The following is a 26,510-nucleotide window of genomic DNA, read 5'->3' on the forward strand; positions in this document are numbered from 1 at the left end:
CATCTCTCAAGGGACCGTGAAAAAGTCTGCAGCCTGCCTGGCACATGCCTGCCTTTTAACTGTCATATTAGGGGAAATCCTCAGGAAGAAAGGTCATTATTAATAAAAGTCGGCTTACTTAAGATTTTTTTAGAGAAATAAAATCAGGTAAAGAAAGCCATAAGGGTTAAATTATATATATTTTTTCATGTTAATTGACTTGAATTGAATGCTTTTATTGTTATTGTTAAGGAGAACTAAATTTAAAACCTCACCACAAAATATAGACGAATAAATAATTTAAAAAACTATTAACTATTAAATAAATAAGATTTAAATAAAAAAAACTTTCCCACATGCTTATAGCAATACATTGAAAATGAGTATTTGTATTTTTCCATTTCTTGATAGCAATATTTCTATTGTTGGCATTAGCATCCTTTTATGAATGGTGTTTGTAAAAGTGTACAAAAGTGTACTTTCCATTGTAGTATTTTTTTTAAATGTCCTTATAGCAATAGGGTCAGCACTATTGAAAATGAATATTCATATTTTTCTAATTCTATTGATGGCATTAGCCTCCTCTGATAAAGGGTATGTTGGTACTACAGTTCAAAACGCCAAGTGTTCTTTTTATTGTAGTATTTTTGAGTGCTTGTAGCAATACTGCCAGCCTTATTGAAAATAAGTATTGGTATTTTTCTATTTCTCCATAGCATTAGTTCTATTGTTGGTATTAGCATCCTTTGAACAATGGTGTTTGTACAACAGTACAAAAGTGTACTTTCTATCGTAGTATTTTTTAAGTGTACTTACAGCAATACGGCCAGCACTATTGAAAATGAGTGAACTAGTATTTTGTCATATCCCGATACTATCAATTTCATGTGATAAATGGTGTGTTTGTACAAGAGTTGAAAACGCCAAGTGCGTTGCTGCGCGTAAAACATGTTGGCGCCATAAAAACACAAGTTTCCATCTCTGTCATCTGCATTTGAGCGTTGTCGACTTTGATCAAGCGCGCCGCTACGCACAAGAGGACGTTGATTCCATCCTACAGCTCATTTGCTATTTCTAATCACGCATGTTTCTATGCAACTTTTTGACAAAAAGCTCAAGTGACAGCATGACGCTTGATTTGCAGTTCTGTCTTCCATTTTTTTTTCCCTCTCTCTTCTCCCCCACTTGCTACTTCCTTTCCATTTATTTTGACTGCCATCCCATCAAAGCGACATATCTGTCTGCGTCTTTGAGCGGCTCGCATCCATCCCATGATAAACACGTGAGTTGCCAACCCGGATCACGCGCCAATTATGCATCAGATGTCGAGAAAAATGGAACGTTTAAATTAAAAAACGTCTTTCAAACTCGACCCAAGCGTACCGACACGTGTTTTTGTTAAAATACTGGGACATTTCCAAAAAAAATATAATAAATATAGCATCTATAACAAAGATTAGATCAATAACGTAGTGTTTTTTTGTGCTTGTGTATTCTACTTGTCAATCATTGTCTATGATTAGTTCTCTTGAAGGTTTTACATGTCTTTACAGTTACAAAACAATGTTTGATTTTATGAAGATAATAGTCAAGTTACAGATGTTATACAAATGTGACAAAATATGACATGAATAAATCAATTCAAGTCAATTTAATCCTGTACAATGGATGAATTAATCAGTCAAAAAATATTGGAAAAACAGCAAAATACAAATAGAGCTAACAGCCTAAAGTATGATGTATCTTACATAATATATATTTTAATATAAACATGGATAAACTTTAAAAATCTATAATGTCACTGATACTTTTTTTTAAACATTTTTTGTGTGTGCTAAAGTTTAAAATTGACCAAAAAAATAATGTTTTTAGGTATTTTGGGTGGATAATGAGATGCGAGGCAAGTCGACATAGTTTTTGTGATGATAAAAACAGGTTTTATTACTAAAAAATCCATAAAAAGACGATAATGCGATACTCGAAAAACTGTTCTGTTTAATTTTTGGTGCAACAGATTGTTTTCCGCCAAACCGATTATGATCCACGACCCGTTAATTGACTCCGACGTGCATATTATTACCACATCACCGTCTGGCCTCCATGTTGAGATGATAAAATCATCTTTAATCTCTTATCGGATGTCATATTTATCCGTACCTGACGCTAATAATAGCCCCAATGCCAAAAAAAACAAACCAACGCCATCCCATAATGAAGAAAAACAATAATCCCGAGCCTTTCAATTCTAGATGCTACATTTGTTATCATTATGCTAATTCCCGTCTCCAAAATCTCCGACTAGCTAAACGTCTTATCATGTTAATTACGCCATGTTTAAAGCCCCTCCCCCCTAGTCCCGGGAGCTCCCAATTACAGGCCCCACCTGTTATGTGGGTGGGATTTGAACGCGGCGTTACACGTGTCAAGCCGCCGTTCTCCAACCGAGCGCCGGTTTGTCAGGGGGAGGAACTCACGGTTCGACCCCTCGCCGGGCGAGGGGGGGGCGGGCTTCATTCCGCCAGACCCGAAGAGCGTGGAGACGGCCGTTCTGACAGGAAGGGGAGGGGGGGGGTACAGACGTAGAAACTTTTTAATTAGCACTAATTACCTTTGCGGGAAAACGTCGGGCTTGAAAGGATTTGTGTCAGCCAGTGGGAGATCAAAGATCGCATTTTAATGGGGACACGGGGGGGGGGTGTAATAGGGAGCTGTTTGTGTTGGGGGGGGGGGCGGAGACGCGGGCCGGGTGGTCGCTTCGTCTTCTTCGACCAATCACGCGCCTCGCCCTCTTTAGTTATGACAATCTCAACTGGCGTGACGTTTAATGCCGGCTAATGAGCTGCAGTGAATACGCCGACTTGACAATGCTGCAATTTGATTGGACGCTTACAGTTGGCGGAATGGGAAGTTGTCGTTTTCTGACGGTAATGTTAAGATGCTAAAGGATGGTTCTTATGTGGGTGGGCTCGATTCCTCATCTCTGGGTGTTCCAGATTCCTCAAGTATGACCAAAATTAAAATATTAGGCTAGTTGGACACTTAAAAATCCTCATAGGTTTCTTATCTTATCTCATTTTCTGATCGTTTTATCCTCATTAGGGTCGCAGGGGGTGTTGGAGGCTATCCTAGCAGACTCCGGACCAGAGGCAGGGGATTTTAGATATAATATTTAGATTATTTTTAATAAATGGATTAAAAGCCCTGAATATTCAGCTTTTATAGATCTAAAACAATGTTTATTTGAACTTTTTAATGTATTTTTAGATTTTACAAAATTATTTTTGGACTAAAAACAGAAAAAATGATTAAAAAAATAGAAATTATTGATTTAAAAGGGGAAAAATCAGGAAATTTAATATACATCTATACTCTTCATTTTAATTTGATCCTAAAACAGAAAGTCGGCACTCATGATTGACTTTCCCGTACCACACAAAATGATGCAGCGGTCCACATTTGGCCCCCGGGCCACCACTTTGCCACCCCCGATTTATTTAGACTATCCAATCAGCCTAGCATGCATGTCTTTGGAACATGGGAGTACCCGGAGGAAACCCACACAAACATGACCTGGATAAACTATATCAAAAAACATCTTTTTTGTTCCCCTTGAGAAGCAGTCCTTTTTGTCCATCATCTCCATCCCTTGCCGGCGCCCACTATGACACGCCCCCCTCTTTCCCGCGTGTCGTCCGCCCTGGCGTCACGCTGACAGAAATTTCACGGCGGTGTTTTTTTTTTTTAATGCGCGCCCGGACAGGAGCGTGCGTGCGTGGCAGGGTCATCCATCAGACTTCAAGACAACATCCATCATTTGCCGCCAATGGAGCGCCCGGCTAGTGATTATTTGCTATTAGCTGGATGCTGAGGCATACAAATGGCTGGCAGTTGACAGTTGAACTCACTCACATGTGATGCGGGACAAATCCCCCCTACTTCCCTTCTCATCGGCGCCCCCCCTCCGAGGGAAAACGCTTGACAGGCGCGCTATCCTTCCGCACAGATAGCCTTCTTTTGCTAGCTTAATAGACACGAGTTCCTTCCCGATAATTCCAGTCGCTGACTTTGATAACGCTAATCGAGGCCGTGTTAGCATGCACGCTTGCTTTTTTTTACATTTTTTTGGTGGTATTGACACCGTCACCGAGCCGCTTTTGGCTTTTTCCAGGGGTCAGATTGAGGTCAAGCGGGACTGGTGAGGTCGGATTTGACAAGACCGCCTGTCATGTTCTTCCAGGGCCGGCAGGACTTGATGTCGGGGTCGTTATCGAGATGTGGAATGCGGGAATCCGAGGCCGGGACACGTTGACCTCGGTTGCGGCGTTTCTGATTTGTTCCGGCCTTGGCTCTCCAGCTCTAGATTGACGACGTGGTGTCCGATTTGCCGGGTTATCGGCTCCTAAGTCACTGCTAATGGCGCCGCGAGAGAATATTAGCCTGGTCATGAAAGGGGGAGGGGCTATGCCATTGTTTTCTAGGAGTTGGTCTATTTTTGGAGTTGTTTATTTTAGTAGTTTTAAGGTGAAATGCCATTTGGAAAAGTACTTTTTGAATGTTTAGTTGGTTCATTTTTCAGAAATGGATGTAAATGTATTTGTAAATTTGTTTTAATAGATAAAAAAGCAAGAGAATTTAGCTTTATTGGGTATAATATGGTATACAGTGTTCCCTCGATTATTGCGATTTCACTTTTTTGAGTTTTTTTCTGCTATTATTTCTTATTTTTTAAAGTTTATAAACATGTTAAAACTCGTAAGTGGAAGCCACTCTTGTTAATAAATCTCAGTATAAAAAAAGTTATTACAGGGGTGACCATATTTTGCGATTTTTCCATTTTCACTGCCATTCCGTTTCACCAATTCGCTTTAATTCCACGTTTATCGGAGATAACACAACCTTTTTTTTTGCCCATCAGCATCGAATACAGCGCCATAATCGTAGCCGATTAACAGTCAAAGTGCATAAAAGGATGCCGGCGGCGCCTGGTGGGCTTTCTTAATGATTTGCATCGCCATTAATAGTCATTTTCGGTCGCCTACAGTTAGAAAAAGACGCCTAATCCCGTTGCCGAGTGTGAATTGACGGGCTTTGGCGAGGACGGCTGGCGTCCCGGATGTGTGATCTTGAAATGACTGCCACCTGAGGCCCGCCACCCTCGTCTCCGGGTGAGAAAGTGCCGCCTGGCGGCTTGGGGGGGGCCCGGGACTCATAATGGCGTAGCTAATTTGCCGTCCCCGTTAGGGAAAGACCTGCCGACTGTGGGTGGGTGGGTGAAGGTGGAAGCAAAATTGTAAAAGGCCTCGTCTGAAAATTCATTAGTTTCACATGTCTTTTGGTTTTGTTAATCCACAAATGGCTTTTGATGTTGTATTTTGGGACATTTTTAGATGTGGGCGGGGCCGGGTTTTGGCCAAGGGCAATGTGGGCGGCGGCTCAGGGCGCCACCTATTTGGGGGTGCGTGGAAATGTGTTGCTTGGTTGATTTGGGGGGCTTTTTGAGGGAAATATTTTCCCGCATGCTGATTTGTTTGGAAAGTGTCAGAGTTTGGTATTTTGTTTTATGGAAATGTGGTTCATTGTGGTTTGAGTTTTGGCAGTTGAGGGATATTTTCTCTTTGTCTTGCAGATTTTGTTTATTTGAATCTATAAATATATATTACGGCTGGATAGCAGGAATAACATTTTTAACCGCAATCAATCATGTGTAGTCCATAGTTTACTTCGGACGACATTTTTTTTAGCGTTTTAAATGCTAAAATGATGATCTTCATATTATAACTGCCTTATAAAACATCAAGGAAGATGACATGTATGTATTCTTTCATTATACATAGGCATATTTATCTTTTTATCATGAAAACTAGCACTTTTGCATTATGTCCAATTCATTCCACTAAAAAAAGTGTCGCGCATATGCATCAGAATCTTTCTTGACTACTCAGAGCCAAATTGCAATCATATCTCTATTAAATTTATTAAATTGTGCCTGGCCCAAGTCCATCTGGGTCCATCTGGGTCCACCTGGGTCCACCTGGGTCCACCTGGGTCCACCTGGGTCCACCTTGGTCCACCTGGGTCCACCTGCGTCCACCTGGGTCCACTTGTGTCCGCCCCGGGTCTCCCATTCATTCGGTTAGCTTATCCTGGCAAGCAATCTGAAGTGCTATGGGAATTGCCCATTATGCACAAATGAAGGCCACGATGGCAAGCGCTATTGGTCAATTCATCAAACGTTTATCTCTCGCCCTCTGAACGGGAGCTCACCCTATTTTTTTCCCTTTATTTTACCGTGGCTCTGCAGAGGTGGCCCCTCCATCGAGGGTGATGTTTCAAGGTATTTGGTCGAGAAAAAACTCTGGTTAAAGCACGTCAACCGGCCAGATCCGCCATTTTTCTCAGTTGTCGAGCGGCGGTTCATCCGTCACGTCGTCCGCGTCGGTCGGTATCCGTTCGATCGATCCATCCTCGCCTACTTTGTCATCATCATCTTCATCCTGACACTCTGTTCCGGATGAATATTTCTATTGTTGTTGTCAGCGGGACTGGATTTTTGCAAGTGACGCACCTGGCCGCCGCGTTACAAAGCGAAGCTCGTTAGCGTAACGGATTAGCCGCGATAGTCAGGCGGATGATAATTATCCCAAGCAGAGAATGATTCATAGGCTCACCTCGCCAAAGGCGAAAGGCAATAACGGCACTTGGAACTACGCATAACATAAATCATAGCGCGTGTTTTATCGTAATGACATGGCAAATTCAATAAAATACTGTCATTATTATTATTATTGTTATTAGTGGAAAATAGAATGAGATCCGAAGACAAGAGCTGTTTCAAAAAATGTAGGCACTAAACTTAAGGCGTTAATCACTGTAGTCATTTTTTTTAACCTATTTATTTATGGGAAAACTTATTCATATTGACCACTTATCTATTTTGACTTCTTAATTGTTGACTACTTATTTATTGATTATTTCTCTGTCTGTTTATTTCTCTACTTATTTATTGAGTACTTATTTTTTGAGTACTTATTTATTGAGTACTTATTTATTGAGTACTTATTTATTGAGTACTTATTTATTGACTACTTATTTATTGAGTACTTATTTATTGACTACTTATTTATTGATTACTTTTCTGTTCTTTTGTTTGTTATTATTCGTGCACTTCCCAACTTATTAATATTTTTTATTACTTATTCATTTTGACTACTTAACTATGTTGACTACTACTTTTTAGTATGTTGACTACTTATTTATTTTCTACTTTTTGTGTTTGCTTATTGTTATTTGCTTACTTCCCTCATGTTTTTGACTACTTGAGTACTATGTTATTGACTACTAACTATGTTGACTACTTATTTATTCATTGCTTATTTATTGACTATTAGGTATCTGTGTTCTTTATTAGTTTATTGTTGTTGTTATTGTGCACTTTACGGTGAGGCTTTAATTCTTATTATACTTGTATAATAACTATAATATATACAATTCTATTTAAAATATTCTCCCAACATTGATATACCCTTTTTGTACCCGCTAGTTGTTTTTAGGCCATTTTTCATAGCAAAAAAACGGCGTACCTTAATTTTATTCCACTGCACAGTGCCACTAGTGTCTCTAACTTGACGTGCAGTCTTGAAAAAAAAATCTTACATGCAATTAATTTGCAAGTGTAATTGGCGTTCATGTGTAGTTTGGCACGGCCTTGGAAAAACACCACTTTGCTTGCCAATCTCGAACTTTTGCCACCTGCAAACAAACGCTCATGCGCGCCGGAATCCCGCGGGTTACGTTATTAGCTGCTTGGTTAAAGGGGGGCGACACGGGGGTGGGGAGCCTTATTAATTGTTGTTTTCTCGTCAGCGCCGGCTGATTTAATCAGTTGAATTAACAGTCGAGGGAGTTAGCGGCCTCTAAAAGTATGGCGCATAGATTGAAGACCAGAACACTTTGCCAGTTTTTTTTCCCTCCACAGATTTTACATTGGTGTTTTTTGCACTTTTGCAATACTAATAAGTCATTGTTTTCTTCTCATATATCATTTTCTTAACCATTTTAAGGGCAATTTTGGGTGTCCAATCAGCCAACTATTTTTGGAATGTGGGGGGAAACTGGGGTACCCAGAGGAAACCCATGCAGGCCCAGGGAGAATACGGAAACTCCACATTGGTGGACCTAACTGGATTTTAGCTTAGCCATATTTTTACTTGATTAGATTAGATTATAACTTGATTTCATCCTGTATTCCGAAAAATTCTTGGTTGTAGTAGCAAGACAGACACAGAAGACATTGTAGACCTAGTTAAATAACTGGAGCCACACACAGGATGTCCACAAGGTGGGGCGCTTCTGCAGACTGTATTTGTTTACTACTCAATCCATATTTTCTTCATATAAGGTTCTATTTTTTTAAATCTATGTGTTTTTGGTTGAGCAACTCAATTCATAAGATATAAGCGTCAGCAAGTCAAGAGTTTTATGATGATGAAATACTTTTAAACACTTGAAGCGGCCATTTTTACCCATTTTTTTTTCTGAAATCGTCACATTGTCGCTTTCTTTTAGCGTGACGAACGTTCCCATTTGCAGATTGTCACCATAAACTTCTCCGACGGGTGCAAGTCAGAATTTTTTAACGCTGCATCTGTTTAGACGTCAACGGAAAACCAAGACGTACTTTTGTAGGGTAGCGTCTCCCCCCCCCCTCTTCCGATGCCGCCATCGTCGTTATTGACGAATAAAAACGCCATTAGGGATGCTCTTTAGATTGCAAAATCTATGGCGGGGTCGCTCGTCTGAATTTGATTTAAGTGGCCATAAAGTCAGCTAGGACACGTCCGCGCCCGCCTTGAAGGATTGGACGGCACACTCCGCCATTTTGCTGCTTTTACAGCTTGAACTTTGCACGGTCCTAATATCTGTCCCGACACCGCCCTTCGTCATGTTTACGATGACGACGACAATGTCTGGGTGTGCAGGACGGTGGGGGTCGCCCAGAAATGCGCGCTGTCACTTTAAGGTTGGCAAACACCCTGCTCTCGAGCCGTATGCGGCTCAAAGCCGAAATGTTGGCTCTTTACTTATCATATTTTGTATAGCCTCATTTTCAGTTTTATTCTCTCTTAAAAGACCCAAATTTATCATTTAAACCCCATAATTATATATTTTTTAAAAAGAATCATATTTAAAAGATAAATTATATTTAATTTTTTAAAATTTAATTTAAAGAATAAATTATATTTAATTTTTTAAAATTTAATTTAAAGAATAAATTATATCTAATTTTTTAAAATTTAATTTAAAGAATAAATTATATTTTTAGAATGAATTTTATTTAAAGAATAAATTATATTTAAAGAATACATTATATTTAAAGAATAAATTATATTTAAAGAATACATTATATTTAAAGAATAAACTATATTTAAAAAAGAAATTATATTTAAAAAAGAAATTATATTCTAAAAAATAAGTCATTCTAAAAACATGCATGCTATGCTAATGTTATGCTAAATCGATCCTAAGTCATTTGTCTCTGATTCAGGGTGTCCCCCGCTTGGCTCCAGCACCCCTTGCAACCCTCATGATAATAAAGCATTTGAAAAAATGAATAAATATGTAAAAAAAATACCTTGACAGATTAGATTATCCTTTTGTTAAGGGAAAGAAAGTCTTATGGTGACTAATACAGTTTCAATTGTTAGTTTTTATGTGTGTGTGTGTCTGTCAGTTTTATCTCTTTGACTCTGACACTTTAACATTTTTTTTTTGTTTTATCTTTGAGTCCAGGTCGCGGTGGACCAGCCCCCCTTTTCTTTTAAAGTCCTTTCCACGGAAAAAAAAAAAGTTGTCCTCCTCCCATTTTGGTTGGCGCGATGGCCGGCGTGTTGAGCTTCCTGTGTGAAAATGATGGATGACAAGTTAAATTTGTGTCTGGGGAGTGAAGGTGAACTGTGACAGAGTGATTTGTCTTGGGAATGGAGGCATGGGGGTCAGGCCAAGCCAAAGCGGGTGCCTCAAGGCACAAGACATTGACAAATTCATCCTGCCCGCCGCATTTCTGAAGCCTTTTGTTTTGAATCCTGGCTACTCACACAAGTGACCCCCATCCCTCATCCTGCCAGCAGCCTCCCTCCCTCCAAACGAAGCCTGGCCATGCCAAGGGGGGGAAGAAGCTTTAGCGCCCCTAATTCTTGTCATCGCCACTGACAGGACCCGGGACGTAAACTCTTTCAGCGTGTGAAATATTTATCTCCCTTCTTTTTTTTATCGTTTCAGGTCCCTGGCGGGCCTCAAAACGTTCACCCAACTAGAAGAACTGGTGGCCGACAACAATCTGCTGGGGAATGACCTCCGGTTGCCTAGGTTACCCAGCCTCCATACTTTGATGCTTAATAAGAATAAGATATCCTTTTGGGGAAAATGTATTGGGGATGCAGGTGGGTACTTTGAGAAGTGTTTAGTGTGGAGGAGTTCCACTGGGGAGACGTTTCTGAACCACAGGGACCTCTAGTGGACTTAAATTTTATGTTGATAACAAGGGTGGTTTATCAAAGGGAATGGTGGTGAATTGGTAATGAGCGTCTTTTTGGTTTTGGGGATGTTGAGATGCTTTTTAAGATCTGAAAATTGGGTTTTTTTTATAGTATATTCACTTGGAGATGAAGGATTTTTTGAAGCTAGATGTACACGGTGCTAATGATGGGAGATCTTTTAAAAAACTGTGTTTTAACATTGTAAAAAGACAAGTTTTTCTTAAGTCGAATTTAAAACGATTGATTGAAGTAAAGAATCAATCAATCTTAAGATTTATCGGATAAAGCAGTTTTTCTTCTATGTTGATACATTAATTGAAACTATCACTTTCTTTATTTTCCCCTAAATTTGTGAAATAATCCTAATTTAATCCATCATGACTTTTTATACTAGTATTTCTATTTAAACTAGTGAAACAAGTAAATATTCAAACGCATTATAATCAAAAGTAAATGTATCACATTGCATTATTTCTCCTAGAAATAAAAAATATATTGCCAAAAATACATATAAAGTACACTTTTTATGATTATATTATATTTAGATTTATGCGAATGAAACTTTTTAGAAAAAAAACATAGCATAAAAGTCCAGAAATTCAAATAATTATGAAGTACATTCCACGAAAAACATATTTCTAGAACAAAGAGATCCTAAAAGTAAACATTTTATATGTTAACCCACAAAAAACAATTAAACTTCATTAATTAGCAATCTTATGTTGTGGTGGCTAACCAATTAACCATTATTTTTGCTAACAATCCTCCCCTTACGACTTTAATATTATGCTATGCTAAAATACAATTTTTTCCAAATTGGGGTAAATAAAATACACATTTTCCCTCTACAAAACTTTTCCAAAGTCTCGCATCAAAACCTAGCAAAAATCGGCTAACTCGCACGCTAACGCTAAATTCCCTCCTCGATTTCCGACCCATTTTCATCCCCGTTTATCCCCCCCATCCTTCCACGTTTGCGTACTTCCAGAGTCAACACTTCAAAAAACACGTGGCGCCCGGGACGGGGCGAAGTAGCGGGCGCATGCTAATAGGCCAATTATGTACATCCTGTGGTGGCGCTTTGCCATTTGCTAGCTGGAGCGCGGCATTAGCGGCGTTGTATTTTGACACTTTGGGGGCTCCATTTTCCAAGTGAATGTATTAGTGATGAATGCGCCCCCTTTAGGGCCTGTTTGTTTTTTCCCGGCACGGGCGAAAAGTTTTCGGGAAGCGCCGGCTGTCGGAACCGCAGGGCATCCATCATTTTGTCACCGTTCCGGCCACCTAGGAAAGCGGGGAAGGGCGGCCAAACGCTGTCACCCGCCACCTTTTCAATCGTTCCTGTGTGAGTGGTCGGTTGGCCGCTGACTGGCGTCTTTGAGCGCCGAAGCCTTTGCGGGCTAATGCTAATGTAATTAACGCTGTGTGTTCCTTGACGTCCTGCCCTTTGACACTTGACGGATATTGAGGCCCTGTTGGAGCACTTGGCGGATGCGGCACCCTCGTTGGAGTATCTCAGTTTGCTGGGTAACGAGGCATGTCCTAATCAGTTGGTCAACCCAGATAACGATGAAGATGACTACCAGAGATACAGGTACGTTCCATCTTTGTATGTATGATCTCCTATGACATCCCTTATTAGGTTGGGATGTTATAATGTGCGAATCCCAATTCATTATGTTAAAAATGTTCATTTTTTTCTGGATAATGGCCAGAATTTTCTGACTTTACGTTCCCATTGCAATCCCATTGGTTCGTTCGCTCACTGCTGTCAAATAGGGCCTTCAATGCCAGCCAATGAGTTAGTAAGGAAGTTTAAAATGGCCTAAATCCAAGAGGCAGTTGTATGAAAATGTCAAAATAATCAGTAAGAACCAAGAAGTATCCTAGAAATGCCTGGAAAATCAGTAGGAACCAATGAACAAGAAGGAAGCAGCCTGGAAAGTCCTTAAAAATCAGTAGGAACCAATGAACAAGAAGGAAGCATCCTGGAAAGTCCTTAAAAAAAATCCAAAATTTACCAGAATTTACCTACAAGTGACCTAAAATGGAAGCAAAAATAATAAATGATGCAAAATGAACTTTTTGGGCCAAAAAGAAACTTTTCTGTTTCTATTTTCTGTCGAGTTAGACACCCCACTACTACTTTTTAAAAAAGTGAATTGGATTGGATAACTTTATTCATCCCATATTTGGGAAACTTTGTTGTTACATTAGCACATTGTAATACCTTTAAACAATGTTTTTTAATTGAAAAAAAAAAAGCATTTCACAACCACAAACATGTCATCAGATCGACTCCAAATGCTAACTAGCCTGCTAATGCACCCTTTAACAAAGCCCCCTTGACATTAAATTGTAACTAACCTGAAATAACCTTGTCAAAAGTTTCCCCCCCCCCCCCCCCCCCAAACCCTCCTCGCCGCTATCCGGTCGCGTTTTGTAAGTCACGTATCTGACTTTTGCCACGTTCCCTCTAAACATTTCCCAAGCAAAGTAGGTATCGGAGAGCGCCCGTCCTTAAAAGCTTTGTCACGCGGTGGAGCCTCTCCACACTCCATTTTGCAAAATGGATTTCATGTGTGACTACTCCCCACCGCAAATGAGTGTTTACTAGGCGGCCTTAGCCGGGGCAGCGGATGCATTAAACATCACGGCGGGCCCCCCTCGCCATGCAATATGACCACCATTTGTCAGGCTCCTTCACGTGAAATGTGATAAAAGGCGAAAAGCATACTCTCTTTTGTCTGTTTTAGCCCTAAGTGCTTGTTTCTGACTCTGTGTTGCCCATGAATCATTTAGCGCACGTGCCTATCTCCACAATAATATTCACCTCCCTTTTTTTCTCTTGCTTTCACTTTGCCGACGACGCCGGCTTTCCCGTGCCGCCTCGTCCTCGTCTGAGTGACAACGTCTGCGTTTGCGTAATGTAATATTCATCGCGTGTCACTTTGTCAAATGTCAATTTGAGCGCCACGTAGATGCCGTGTCTGACAAGGTTAGGCCGGGATGGGGCGACGCCGGTCGGACGGACGTTTGGCCGGCCGGCCTCGGGCGATAAATACTCGGGTGGTGCCCCGGGAGGTCTCGAACCCGCGAGTAGAGTGCCCCGGGGTGTCCGCGAATTAATGTAAAAACTTGGAAATATACATTTTGTCTCAAATGCGGCCTCAGATGTGGTCAAACCGTGACCACATCTGAGGCCGCAAATCTTCAGTGGTAGATCTGATAACTCAAAAACCCCAGAGGCTGTTCCAGGTACTGCATTAGGACAAGCTAACATTTGCTAACTGCGTGTCTCACTATTATCTGTCGTTTGTCTCCCGGCCCATGAAAGACAGAGTATGTCTTAAAAAAGACGGCGACGGCATGACAGTTCCGGCAGACTGCGTCTCTCCTTTCATGCTATTTACGTGTCCGACTCCTTCTCGTCAACTTTGAAGGTTATTACCTTCAAGGAAACATCATTAACGTTAATTTGGCATCCGTTTTATATGAGCGAAAACATGCCGTCTTTGCTGGATGTTTGCGTTTTACCAGTTTTTTTATATAATCGCCTTGATTAGAAAAACGATGTACTGAATCGAGTCAAATGTGATTTGTGTAACGTTTATCTTTAGATATAATTGACAATATACTTTAAATACCTTATTTTAATCGTGGGAATTCTTATTTTAGTTTGGGTCGTGTTTGTTGGTATATTTTTCTTCCATAAACTGAGCAAACTAGTAAAACATAACAAAAAGTATTTAAAAATATACTATGCTATATGTAAAATTTAATTGAAATGGAAACATTAAGTGTATTTTGGATATTTATAATAGCTTAATGCAAATAATTACAACCAGCACTAACCTATTAATAACAATAGACAAGATTTGTTTTTACCATTATACATTAAAATTATCTTTTATTTTTCTTAGCCTCCTTTTAAAATGAACAAATAAAATAAAATACACGTACTGTACAAAAAAATATAGACACTAGAAAAGAATTCTTACTTTTTTAGGACACATTCCTCATATTTATAGTGATATCTAAAAGCACAATTTATTTAAATCCTCCACCAAATATTCCAAACATTTCCAAAATCTCCCACAACACTTTTTCCCAAAAAATCCCAAATTCGCACCGTAACACAAACCATTACTTGTAATACTGAAATCAAACATTTTTATCAAGCTTCCTCTATTTTGCCTGCAGCCTCCAGTGGCCGTCCTCGGTACTGCCTCCCATTCAAACACTCCAACATACCTCATTTCATACCTAATTTTCCCCAACTTCTTCCTTACAGATATTTTGTCCTCCACAAACTTCCCTGGCTCAAATTTTTGGACACCAGAAAAGTCAGCAAAAAAGAATTAACGGAAGCCCAAGCCAGAGGAGCTTTTATGAAGTTGGTCAAACCCAAATCAGACGCAGTAAGTCCTGACCCTTATCTTGTTTTTTTCTTATTCCTTGTTCCCTCAGCCACTCCATTTTGCGCCACATTCTCCATATCTTCTTCCCCTTTCCCTAAACACTCGACTATAAGTGTCCGATAAGAGCGTTCGTATCACATAAGCGAGTTTTGGTGCGCCCACTACGATTGTGTGCCTAGCGACTGACCCGATTTCCGTAAGCATCAGCCCAGATCAAAGACGACGGGCGGCTGTCCGTTTGCGCTAACGTCGGCTAGCTTGACGTTGTTGGCCATCGGAGTGACAGCTCACGTACAGCGTCGCTTAATGATGCGGGCCGGCCCCTCCCGCCCTTGTTTTGAGGGTTAGGCGGACTAATTAGAGGCCGGGATAAAAGTGACTTGAAACCTTCTCTTTGGCTCTCACTTGCCTTCTTCTGCCTCTTTGATAATGCGGGGTGAATGATCACGCCTCGCCTTGATTTGATCGCATGTAATTGTGAGGTCATGAAATATTTAGCTTCGCTTTGTCGTCTTACAGTCTCGAGGGGTGGGGGCGGGGGGGTTGAGCCCGGGAGGTAGAAACGAAGGGAAAAAATGGATCGGTGGTCGGCCAATAGGGAGCTAGGAGATTTAAGAGTGCAAGGATAAGGGAAATGTAATGGGAGCTCTACTTGCAAACTATTGTCTCGTGTTTTTTCCAAGATATGGACAAAATGCAAGGGTAGCTCTACTTACAAATGCCTCTACTTAGAAATGCTTCTACTTACAAACTATTGTCTTGTATTGTTCCAAGATATGGAAAAATGCTAGGGTAGTTCTACTTACAAACTATTATCTTGTATTGTCTTGTTCCAAGATATGAACAAAATGCAAGGGTAGCTCTGTTTATAAATGCTTCTACTTACAAACTATTATCTTGTATTATGTTCCAAGATATGAACAAATTGCAAGGGTAGCTCTCCTTAAAAATGCCCCTACTTACAAAATATTGTCTTATATTGTCTTCCAAGATTTTAACAAAATGCAAAGGTAGCTCTACTTACAAATGTCTCTACTTTACACAGTCCTCTACTTACAAACTATGGTCTTGTATTGTCTAGTTCCAAGATATGAACAAAATGCAAAGGTAGCTCTACTTACAAATGCTTTTACTTGGAAAATATTATCTTTTATTGTCTTGTAAATACACTTGCTGCATCTGTTAATTTTTTTAAATAGTTGTGTTTGAGTTGCTTTCCCATATGATATGGCTTCCCATTGGCTAGAAGGATGTTGTCTTCATTGTGCTGTAACCTGGGTTAATGCCATGTAGCCAGACTGGGCCTTGTGTAATTTATTTTATTATACATAAATTTACATACGTATTTTATACAGGTTGTGTATATGTTTAGGATTTTTTTTCTAATTACGAAAAATCTAGTTTTGGACGCACTTCTGTTACAAATTAAATTCGTAAGTAGAGGTCCCCCCTGTAGGTAGTTTGCGGGGAGAGCGTCCCTCGTCTTTCGTCGTCCTCGTCACCAGATGAAACGGAAATAATTTAACCTCCGTGTGTCGTGTTTGCCTGATGGAAGAAAGTAGAATGAAAACAGTGTTCTTCCAATTGATATAAAAAGAAAGCCGGGACCTCTACACTGATTTTGGCATGCTGAAGTCACTTTAGGAGATTTTATTTACATAGCCTGTCAGCGCCACAGAAATGTTTGGCTGGGAGACCAAAGCGCAGATAATTACTGATTCTAGCTGACATGACGTGTGTTTCTTTGTGTCTTGGTGTCTTTGAACAAGCCCGAGATGATTCTTTATTTCTTATTCTTAAAGCAAAAGGTTGCAGCTTTGATAAAGACATACTCCCACTTTCTCCATCTGCCATGGAATTTATTTATTATTATTTTTCTTCGTCCTCATTAGCCGAGTCTACACAAAGTGTCCGTCTGGGCCCGGGGACGTAGACCAATCTTTTCCGTCCCCTTTGTCTTGACGAGATGCGATATGTCGGCTTTTGGCCGACCCGTTATTCGCCGCCAGTACTTCTTAGCTACCGTTAAACGCCGCGAGTACTTCTTAGCTACCGTTATCCGTCCGAGTCCGCCTGACGGTCACGGCGACCAATTAACAGCCGGCGTGATGGCGTCATTAGATCCGTGGGAAGCTTTTCATAGCCTGGTAGTGTGCGACTTCGGATATTAATGAGCTGTCTGGCTCCCGTTAAGCGTTGAGAAAATACAGCAGTTTGTTGATGTGACTTAAAAGCTTTGTCCAAAACTGGGAGGAGCCAATGACACTTGGTTGTTTACTTGTAAACAAGTACTCTCTTGTCATTGTCGAAGGGGCTACTAATTGCCTCGTGTAGATAGATACAGACTTGTCTGCTCTGCTTGTGACTCGACAAGAATTTTGAAGGTTTATATAGTGCGGCATGGGTGTTAAAGTGTTGGCCCGGGGGCTAAATGTGGCCCGTCACATCATTTTATGTGGCCCGGGAAGGTAAACGATGAGTGGCGACTTTTTCTTTTAGGATTAAATTAAAATGAGTATAGATGTATATTAAATTTCCAGATTTTGCCCCTTTTCAATCAATAACTGTCATTTTTTAATCCGTTTTTAGTTCCAAAATCATTTTGTAAAATCTAAAAAATATATCAAAACAAGCTCAGATTTTGGATTGATAAAAAAATATAATACTAAATGTATACTATATAATACTAAATAAAAACTAATTTTCTTTAGTGTTTAGTTCAGAGCGCATTTATTAAAATCTAAAAATAAACATAGATATGTTCTGTTTCCCACTTTAATGTAGAACATAATTAATAAAAAATACTTTATTTCCATTCGAAATGAAAAACAAGATTAAAAGAAAATGTCCATTACAAAGAAAAAAAAAGCTACAAAAAATTGATTTAGATCTATAAAAACAGACTATTTAGGGCTTTTAATCCAATTTTTAAAAAAAAATCTAAATATTACATCTAAAATGGTCCGGCCCACATGAAATGGCATTGACGTTAAAACATTTCCTATTGTTGTTAAAGGCCGAGACTCGACGTAGGAGGAGCAAACATGTGGCAACTGACAAAACACGCCAAGTAAACACGCGATTTTACACCATAAAATTAAACGAATAAACAAAATAACACGATACTCCAAACGTACACCCACGAGAACCCACTAGAGGCCAAGTGAAGTGTTCTCCAAAACCACAACGTCAAGCTGACTCAGGCTGCAAAAGCCTCCAGCTATATTTTTGGATATTGGGCGTGTTGGAATGCCATAATGTGATAATTCCCAATGAGGCCTCAGAGGTCACGGCGATAAACCGCCGAGGACCCTTTGGACTCGGAAAGTGTGTGTGGTGCTTCTTGGCTTCGATTCCTCCGACCTCACGATGTCTGTATCTGTTCAAACTGGGTCTACGCTGTAAAAAACAGTCCAAAAAAGTCCTAAATAAAAATAAAAATAAACCAGAACATGGACTCGTAAGTAAGTAAAATACGGCCAAGGTTAAAATAACCTCAGATCCTCGAACGTCTCTTAAATTTTCCTTGACTTGACGTCCTTGCCTGAACAGTTAGTGGTGTTTAAAGGCTTCTATGTGTCATACCTCTACTTACAAATGCGTCTAGATACATAGTATTCAAGATACAATATCCGTTATTCATTTTAATAACAAAGTTTCTCATTGTTTTCATGTTTCTCGCACTTTTCATACAAAATTGGTGCAATTTGTAGTAGTTTCTGTGTCGTACAGTAATACCACTACTTACAAATGCTTCTATAGTCATAGTATTCAGGATACAAAACTTTTGTTCCAAGATACGAAAAACAAAACTTCCCCCAAACATAAATACTTTTTCTGTACCCATTTTTATTTTGAAATAGTCGTGGTTAAGTTACTTTCCCAACTCTCTGCTGGCCTCCTATTGGCTAAGGGAATCTGTATCTCCAATCCAAGAGCTTTTACTCTCTATTTAGTAACAAAAAGCGTAATAATAATACTAATTCAATGTAAAATAGGCCTCTACTTACAAAAAAAATCCAATTTACACAACCATTTCTAGAACCAATTAACTTTACAAGTATTGCTACTGTACTTTGAGGACCGTAGAACAAATTAAACCATCTCTACTCCTGCCCCAAAAATACTACTTCTGAAACCAACACATTTTCATAACTAGACGTAACCCCTTCACGTCGTAGTAGCTAGCATAAAAAACAATAGCAATTAGAAGGGAGTAACTCTCACAGTCCACATAAATCATCCTCTCACTCGTACGTATAATAAACAGCCCGTAAAAGTTTTTAAAGCGCAATTAATTTGAAGTAATAGTAGCTAGATTGATTTATGGCTTTCTTCAAAGGGCGCCGACGGGGGGGTCCGCGACCCTGGGTGTCACCGCCAACTCTCGCCCGGGAAAATGATAGATGAACTAGTTTTTTTGGGGGGTGCCGGGCTAGCGGCAGAAAAACAAACAAGTCCGTCCAAGTGGCTCGGCATCGCATTAAGTCTTTTTTTTCCGGTGAGGAAAACGCCTCCGTGGCGAGGGATCTTCCGTGGAAGTGTCTTTCGTTCCGAAGCCTGTCTGAAAACGGGCCAAGGTTGTCGGCTAATTAGGAAAGGCAGCGCCTTTTTGGGCATTTTAATAGCCGTCTGTTGACGTGATTTATTTTTCTAATATGAAAAATGGAAGGGAACTCGGTAAATGTTGAAGTTGGGCTTGGCAAAGTCTTTTGTTTCGTTTGCTGACATCATAGATGGACTCGGGGAGGAACATTTTGGGGGAAAAATGGCAGAAATAGCAAAATTGGGGATTGTTATGGAGGAAAATGTATTGCAGAACCAGAAAAAAAGGTAAATATTGTTTTTTTGGGTGTACTTTTGAATAGGAAGGGAGAATAATTGGTGTTTTTGTTTACTGTCTGATCATCTGAGTCTGTCTATGGTAGTTTTATTTTTATAAACAATATTGGTTCATGGGATTATCATTCTTTTGATGATGGATTATGCAGGAATTGATAATAATCATAGTTGTCTTCACAGAAACTGGTTATTTGAATGATTGGATCTGGATTTTGTATTGGAGGATTGTTTTGGATTTACAGAGTAATTAGGGAATATATTTTTCAAACCTGGAACGCATCTCAGAGTGGAAATATCAAATGTATATGGGCTAGTAATCGCTTGTGTTTTTCCCTGTGGTATTTCCCATGGCTGGGCTCAAACCGTAGAACAACTCCATCTTGCTTTTGCGTCAATTTGACAGATCTTCAATTACCTCATAATCAATTGATACCCAATCAGGGCTAATCCACCCCGACGCTTTCTTTGCTGAGACAAATATGCTTGCGGTTTAATGAGAGCCAGCTGGCTTTTATGCGGGCGCTTCCTCTTCTTCGGCACTTATTTCCAACGTTCCACGGGTTGCCAAGTTCTCCGAAGACGTTGACGTTAATCAGCTCAGTTCTTGCTTTACTTTGAACTCCACTGTCACCAACAACCCTCCCTTAGCAGCTTTGCTTTCGATTCTTATCAGATAATTCGACTTAAGCGCTTGTTGTTGTTGTTGTTTGCCGAATATAAATATGGCTGTACTACTTAGCAGTTGACACACTTGCTCGTTTACAATCTCGGATAATCCAGGAAACCCTCATTTGAGTCCGTCTCAAAGTCCCAGTCTCAAAGTTTAGACTTCCACGGGCCGTTTTTTGTTGTTTCTCCTCGCTTGTCAGGCATGTCAAACGCTAGCTAGCAAGTGAGAAAGAGGGATATTGTTTTCGGGTGACTTGGATTCTTTTCTCCCTGACATCTGCCACTCTGGCAAAATGATAAATTCTTGCCTCATTAGGCGTGGGTGTGGGATTACAGGCTGACAACACATTAATCACCGGGCTGGGATGGCAGCCGCCCCGCTTTGGCTAGCGCCATTGTTAACCAAACTTTTCTAATGTGTCACTCTCCTCCTGGACACAACGTCATCAATCATCCTGATTGACAGGCCCTGATAGATTACACTATTTAGACTTTAGCGTAATGAAAGCTAGCGTTTCCACCTACTGTCATTTTTGAGTCCACAATGGACCGCAACGTCCTGTTGAATGGACCAAAGTACAAAAAAAGCTTTGTGGACGTTCAAAGGAGAATGTGGGGGTGCCGTGAGGACGCTCTCCCGCTTTGTATTGTCCTCCCCGCCGCCGCCGGCGGTCGTCACGTCAACGGCAAAGTACATTGTCATCTTTCCGAGCCATCACCGACCGACCGGCAGGTAGAAGTCGTCTTTGTATGCGTTGGGGGATTACGTTTCTAGCGTGACCTTGTTGACGAGGTGAGGTTTTGTTCCGGGGACGGCGTTCACCCCCCTCGGCAGGTCTGCCAAATGATTTACACATGTATAACAGGAACATGACATATACTGTCAATGTACATAGGTCAGGCGCATAATGGGAGTTTATGTCGGCTTTAGAAAATGTCCCTCTGAGGGATGGGAACTGGTGGATGAAATAACACTCTGTACGATAAGGTCGGATTACCCTTTTGTTTGTTTCTAGTCCTACGTACGTCTTCGTCTGGAATTAGAGAGGATTTAAAGGTTAGTGATTGGACTAGAGCGCTTAGATCGCGGGCCTTCGAGTCCAGGAACAGCTGGCAAAACAAAAACCAGGCCGTCATTTTTCGATAGCCGGTCCGGGTGCTCGGACGTTTGGTCACCGGTCTTTTGGTCGTTGGTCTTTTGGTCGTTGGTCTTTTGGTGACAGAGAGTTTACTGTTGAAACCAGCTCTCAAAATTATATTCATGAGAGAGAGTTTAATATCTAGGTACTGTTTAATATCTAAGTACTGTTTAATTCCAAGTACTGTTAAATATCCAAGAACTGTTTAATATCCAAGTACTGTTTAATATCCAATTACTGTTTAATATCTAAGTACTGTTTAATTTTTAAGTACTGTTTAAGATCTAAGTATTGTTTAAGATCTAAGTACTGTTTAATATCTAAGTACTGTTTCATATCTCAGTACTGTTTAATATCTTAGTACTGCTTCATCTCCAAGTACTGTTTAATATCTAAGTACTATTTCATATCTAAGTACTATTGCATATCCAAGTGCTATTTCATATCTAAGTACTGTTTAATATATAAGTACTGTTTAATATCTAAGTACTGTTTAATATCTAAGTACTGTTTAATATCTAAGTACTGTTTGATATCTTAGTACTTTTTAATATCTAAGTACTGTTTGATATCCTAATACTTTTTAATATGTAAGTACTGTTGAAACCAGCTCTCAAAACTATATTCATGAGAGATATCTTAGTACTTTTTAATATCTAAGTACTGTTTAATATCTAAGTACTGTTTAAGTTCTAAGTACTGTTTAATATCTAAGTACTGTTTGATATCTTAGTACTTTTTAATATCTAAGTACTGTTTGATATCCTAGTACTTTTTAATATGTAAGTACTGTTGAAACCAGCTCTCAAAACTATATTCATGAGAGAGACTTTACTATCTAAAAATCTACTGTTATCAACAGTACTTAGATATTAAACTCTCTCTCTCTCTCCCACATGAATATAATTTTGAGAGCTGCTTTCAACAGTAAACTCTCTGCCACCATTTAACCGGGCGACCAAAAGGCACCAAAAGACCTGCGACCAAAGGTCCGAGCACCATGCCCGCCCGGCTGTCAGCAAATGAGTTAACTAGGCCACATTAGGTAGACAGGTAATTTATCCCGCCTCCCCCCAGATTGAGTGGGACCCATCCAGGCCTCATCCCCGACCTGACATTGCCACGTGTATAATGCAAAATGTGGTGACATGCTCAATAGCTTGTGTCAGCTGCAGGATTGAATTCTCTGCCTAGCGCGTCTGCCTGGCTTTTGGAGCACTCCGGGTGCCGGTCAATTATTTCTGAAGCTGTCAACGCGTGGGGGGAAGACACTCTTATTTAGTATGTGTTAACTTGGCATCATTAAGACACCCACCTGACAGAGAATAGCGCACCTGAATCTTATTTATTTAGATTCGCCCGACAGGGGTAACCTTCAAACGTCTTGACCTCGCCCCGTTTTTTTGCGTTTTGACGACACCGAACCTCCCCCAGGGTCCATTAGGAAGGGGAGCTGTCAAATGGCCGCTAGTGGTCTAATCTGGCAAGGTAATGTGCAAGGGGAGACATTTGTTTGGACAGATTGCTCAGTGACGCTTCCAAGTCTATCTGTGGGAGACAAATGACCAATTATCATAGAGATATGCTTTGGTTTTTGGAAGTTGTCTAGAGAAGGTTTTTGCGCAGAATATTTCTGAGGTTCAGTGTTGTTTTCAGGACTTGCGATGACAGAGCAACAGGACTAAAAGTCTTTTCCAATTTTGGTACCTACTTTCCTGTTTTAACCCGTGTAGAATCCAGATTTTTGGCAGTTGCGACCATTCGTATAGGCCATATGTGTCTAAGTGGTGGCCCGGGGGCCAAATCTGGCCCGTTACATCATTTTCTGCGTAAGTAAATCATGTTTCACCCTTAAGGTTGCCAGGTTGGCTCCCAGGTACTTTCTATCTAGATAGATCTATAACTCAAATCTAGAAATGTCATTTTTTTTGCGATAAGAACTAGCAAACAGAGCCAAATCTGGTTCCTGCACCCTTAAGGTTGCCAGGTTTGCTCCTAGGTGCTTTCTATCTAGATATATCTAGAACTCAAATCTACAAATGTCATTTTATTTAGCAATATGAACTTGATAGTTGATGGATTCGAATGGAAATGATGATTTTTAAATCATGTTTCTTCAGTATGGACTTGTTTTTCTTCATTTAAGATAGCAAATGGTCTTCCACAGCCAGATCTGGAATAGCTAACGGTACCAAATTATGTTCCTTCACCCTTAAGGTTGCCAGGTTTGCTCCCATGTACTTTCTATCTGGATATTTATCAAAATTAAGTCTGATGCGGTCTATTGACAGCATCAGGTCAAATTCAGGTCTTCGTATACTTTTGTATTCTTATCGTTTATTCCTTCTGACCGTGTTGTTCTGTTCTTTTCGCACTGTAAGTCTAAAGTGTCCTCCACATGGAGTACTTGTGTATCTTTCCATGATACCCAGACCATCTCCCAGTTTGCGTTTGGCAAACAATACGAGCCAAAGCCCTTTTCCCAGCCGTCCTTGGTTGAATAGCCACTCATCCTTGTTTTCTCCTTTGGTAAAGAGGCATTTTTCTTTGCCTCTCCACTGGTGAATAGAGACGAGGCGCCGAATGAGGGAACCTGCACGATGGGAGAATGCCACTTGCGCTAAAGAAGAAATTAAGCTGAAACACAAGAGGACAGAGGGACATTCTTGTTGAGCCATGGACTCGTTCGGAAGAGCCGGGCCTGCCAAGGGTTGGCGTTGGGGTCATTGCTGGGGCACAAGGTTCAAGTGACACTCAAACAGCATTCTTCTTTCATTCGCCGGGGTGTCGGAGAGGGCTTTGAAAGGTTGGCGGGGGACGGTGGGGACGGCGAAGCTCAGGCGGACGCTGAAGTGGACATAGATGTCTCTTTGATTTTGTTCTTTGAGTACATTTCCTCTTTAGTGGACAAACATCGCCGTTTAGAGCGGGAAGTAGTTCAGAAAATGCTACATGGTTGGGAATAACGTTGTTTTTTGGACATGAAAAGTCGGAATTGGGAATCAAACTAACGTCTAAGGAGGACATGAGCTAACTGTGTATGGAGTTGATTCTGACTATTGTATTTTTACATTACCAGTTTGTTAGTATTCACTAGAACTTGGGTGTTAGGAATCGAACTGCCGTCTGTGTACAGCACGTGTCAAAGTGGCGGCCCCGGGGCCAAATCCGGCCCGCCGCATCATTTTGTGTGGCCCGGGAAAGTCAATCGTGAGTGCCGACTTTCTGTTTTAGGATCGAATTAAAATGAAGAGGATAGATGTATGTCATTTCCTGAATTTCCCCCTTTTATATCAACAATTGCTATTTTTTAATCATTTTTTTCAGTTTTTAGTCCAAAAATTAAGTCTAAAAATGTATAGAAAAAGCTCAAGTAAACAAAGTTTTAGATCTATAAAAAAAACAGAATATTCAGGGCTTTTAATCCAGTTCTTTTAATCCATTTCTGAAAAAATAAATCTAAATATTCTATCTAAAATGGGCGGGCCCACATAAAAATCAATTTGACGTTAACACGGCCTGTGAACCAACCCGAATTGCTTCTAACTAACTTATTACATTTTTACATTACCCAGTTTGTTAGCATTAGCTAAACCACCGATTATAATGTCCTCATCCTATGACCTTTCGACTTTCTAATGTTTCCGCCTGCCGTTAATCCCTTAAACTCTAGTTTCTTCTTAACTAGTCCATAGTACTCGTCTGTGTCTGTAGTCTTAAGTCGAACTCAGGCAAAAAAACCCTCACGACACATGCACAAACCTCTCCTATCAACCTGTCCATGCCTTTAAGTATCTATCAAAGCCATTCTAACCCTACGACAGTCCCATTTTGTTGCTATTTGCAGTCGACTTTAAGTCGAAAGTTGACAGAATCGTCTTCCCGGAATAGGCGTGTCTTCTTTTGCGCTTCACAAAGTGACGGAGAACCGACCAACGTCGGTAAGCAGACATCTTGCCATACGAGTCACTATTAGCCCTCGGTATTTCCTTTCAAGGAATATTTCTGGCGGCCACTCACAACAAAGCTTTGTCATTTCATTGGAAAGGCAAGACGGCAAACTATTGTTCAGTGTTGCGAGATGGTGAGCAAAAAAGACATTCTGACAGACAATTGATCTCTTATTATCTTTAATGGCGCCTTCCTTCCTTTCCTATTCCCTTTTGCCTGACGACTTTAATAAACAATTCCCCAAGGTACGACGCGGCAGTCCCACCTCGAAACAGCAACACCGTTTTGTTTCTTTCTGTGAGAATCTTTTATCCCGGTTAAATCCGCCACCCGTGGCCAAGACATTTAATACGTTGAAATATAATAAAACCTCCCCTGGGATCGGCCCATGCCGGAAAAAAACAATACGATACAATGGGCAACATTGGCAGAGTTTGGGGGGCAGGGGGGTCATTTGAGAGGTTTTGGGATGTTTTTACACCTTCACCCTTGGGGAAGGCTTATTGTGATGTATCCTGTTGGATTTTTAGCAGTTCAGGTGGCAGAGTTTTTGGGCCAAATGTGTCTTTCAAAGGCCGGAATGGCAATATTTGTGATAAACTCGCCTATGGGAAATTTGTCTCAGATTTTGTAGAAGCACTTTCCTCAGTACATCGTCTTTTCTTAGCTCGATTAGGCATCCTGTCAAAAAAGTGTAACCCAAGGGTGGCAGACTCGGGTTGGTTCGCGGGCCGCTTTAAAAAAAAATTGGTTTGACGTGGGCCGGACCGTTTTAGATATTATATTTAGATTTATTTTTTCATAAATTTATTAAAAGAGCTGGATTAAAATCCCTGAATATTCATTTTTTTATAGATCTAAAACAATGTTTATTTTAGATTTTTTTCTATATATTTTTAGATTTTACAAAATGATTTTCGAAATAAAAACTGAAAAAAATGAATAAAAAATGACAATTGTTGATTTGAAATGGG

General features: G+C 40.2%; 1 protein-coding gene across 1 annotated transcript in view; it reads left to right on the forward strand.

Annotated features, from left to right (window-relative positions):
* The window catches only part of lrmda (leucine rich melanocyte differentiation associated), a 184,288-nt gene that overhangs the window by 109,399 nt on the left and 48,379 nt on the right, over nucleotides 1-26,510 (forward strand). The window contains exons 3-5 of the mRNA XM_077729788.1: nucleotides 10,258-10,384; nucleotides 11,969-12,108; nucleotides 14,809-14,935. Of these exons, the coding sequence (XP_077585914.1) occupies nucleotides 10,258-10,384; nucleotides 11,969-12,108; nucleotides 14,809-14,935 (394 nt within the window). The remainder of the gene's footprint in view (nucleotides 1-10,257; nucleotides 10,385-11,968; nucleotides 12,109-14,808; nucleotides 14,936-26,510) is intronic.

The sequence above is a fragment of the Stigmatopora nigra genome, chromosome 12, assembly GCF_051989575.1.
Source record: "Stigmatopora nigra isolate UIUO_SnigA chromosome 12, RoL_Snig_1.1, whole genome shotgun sequence".
NCBI classification, from domain to species: Eukaryota; Metazoa; Chordata; class Actinopteri; order Syngnathiformes; family Syngnathidae; genus Stigmatopora; species Stigmatopora nigra.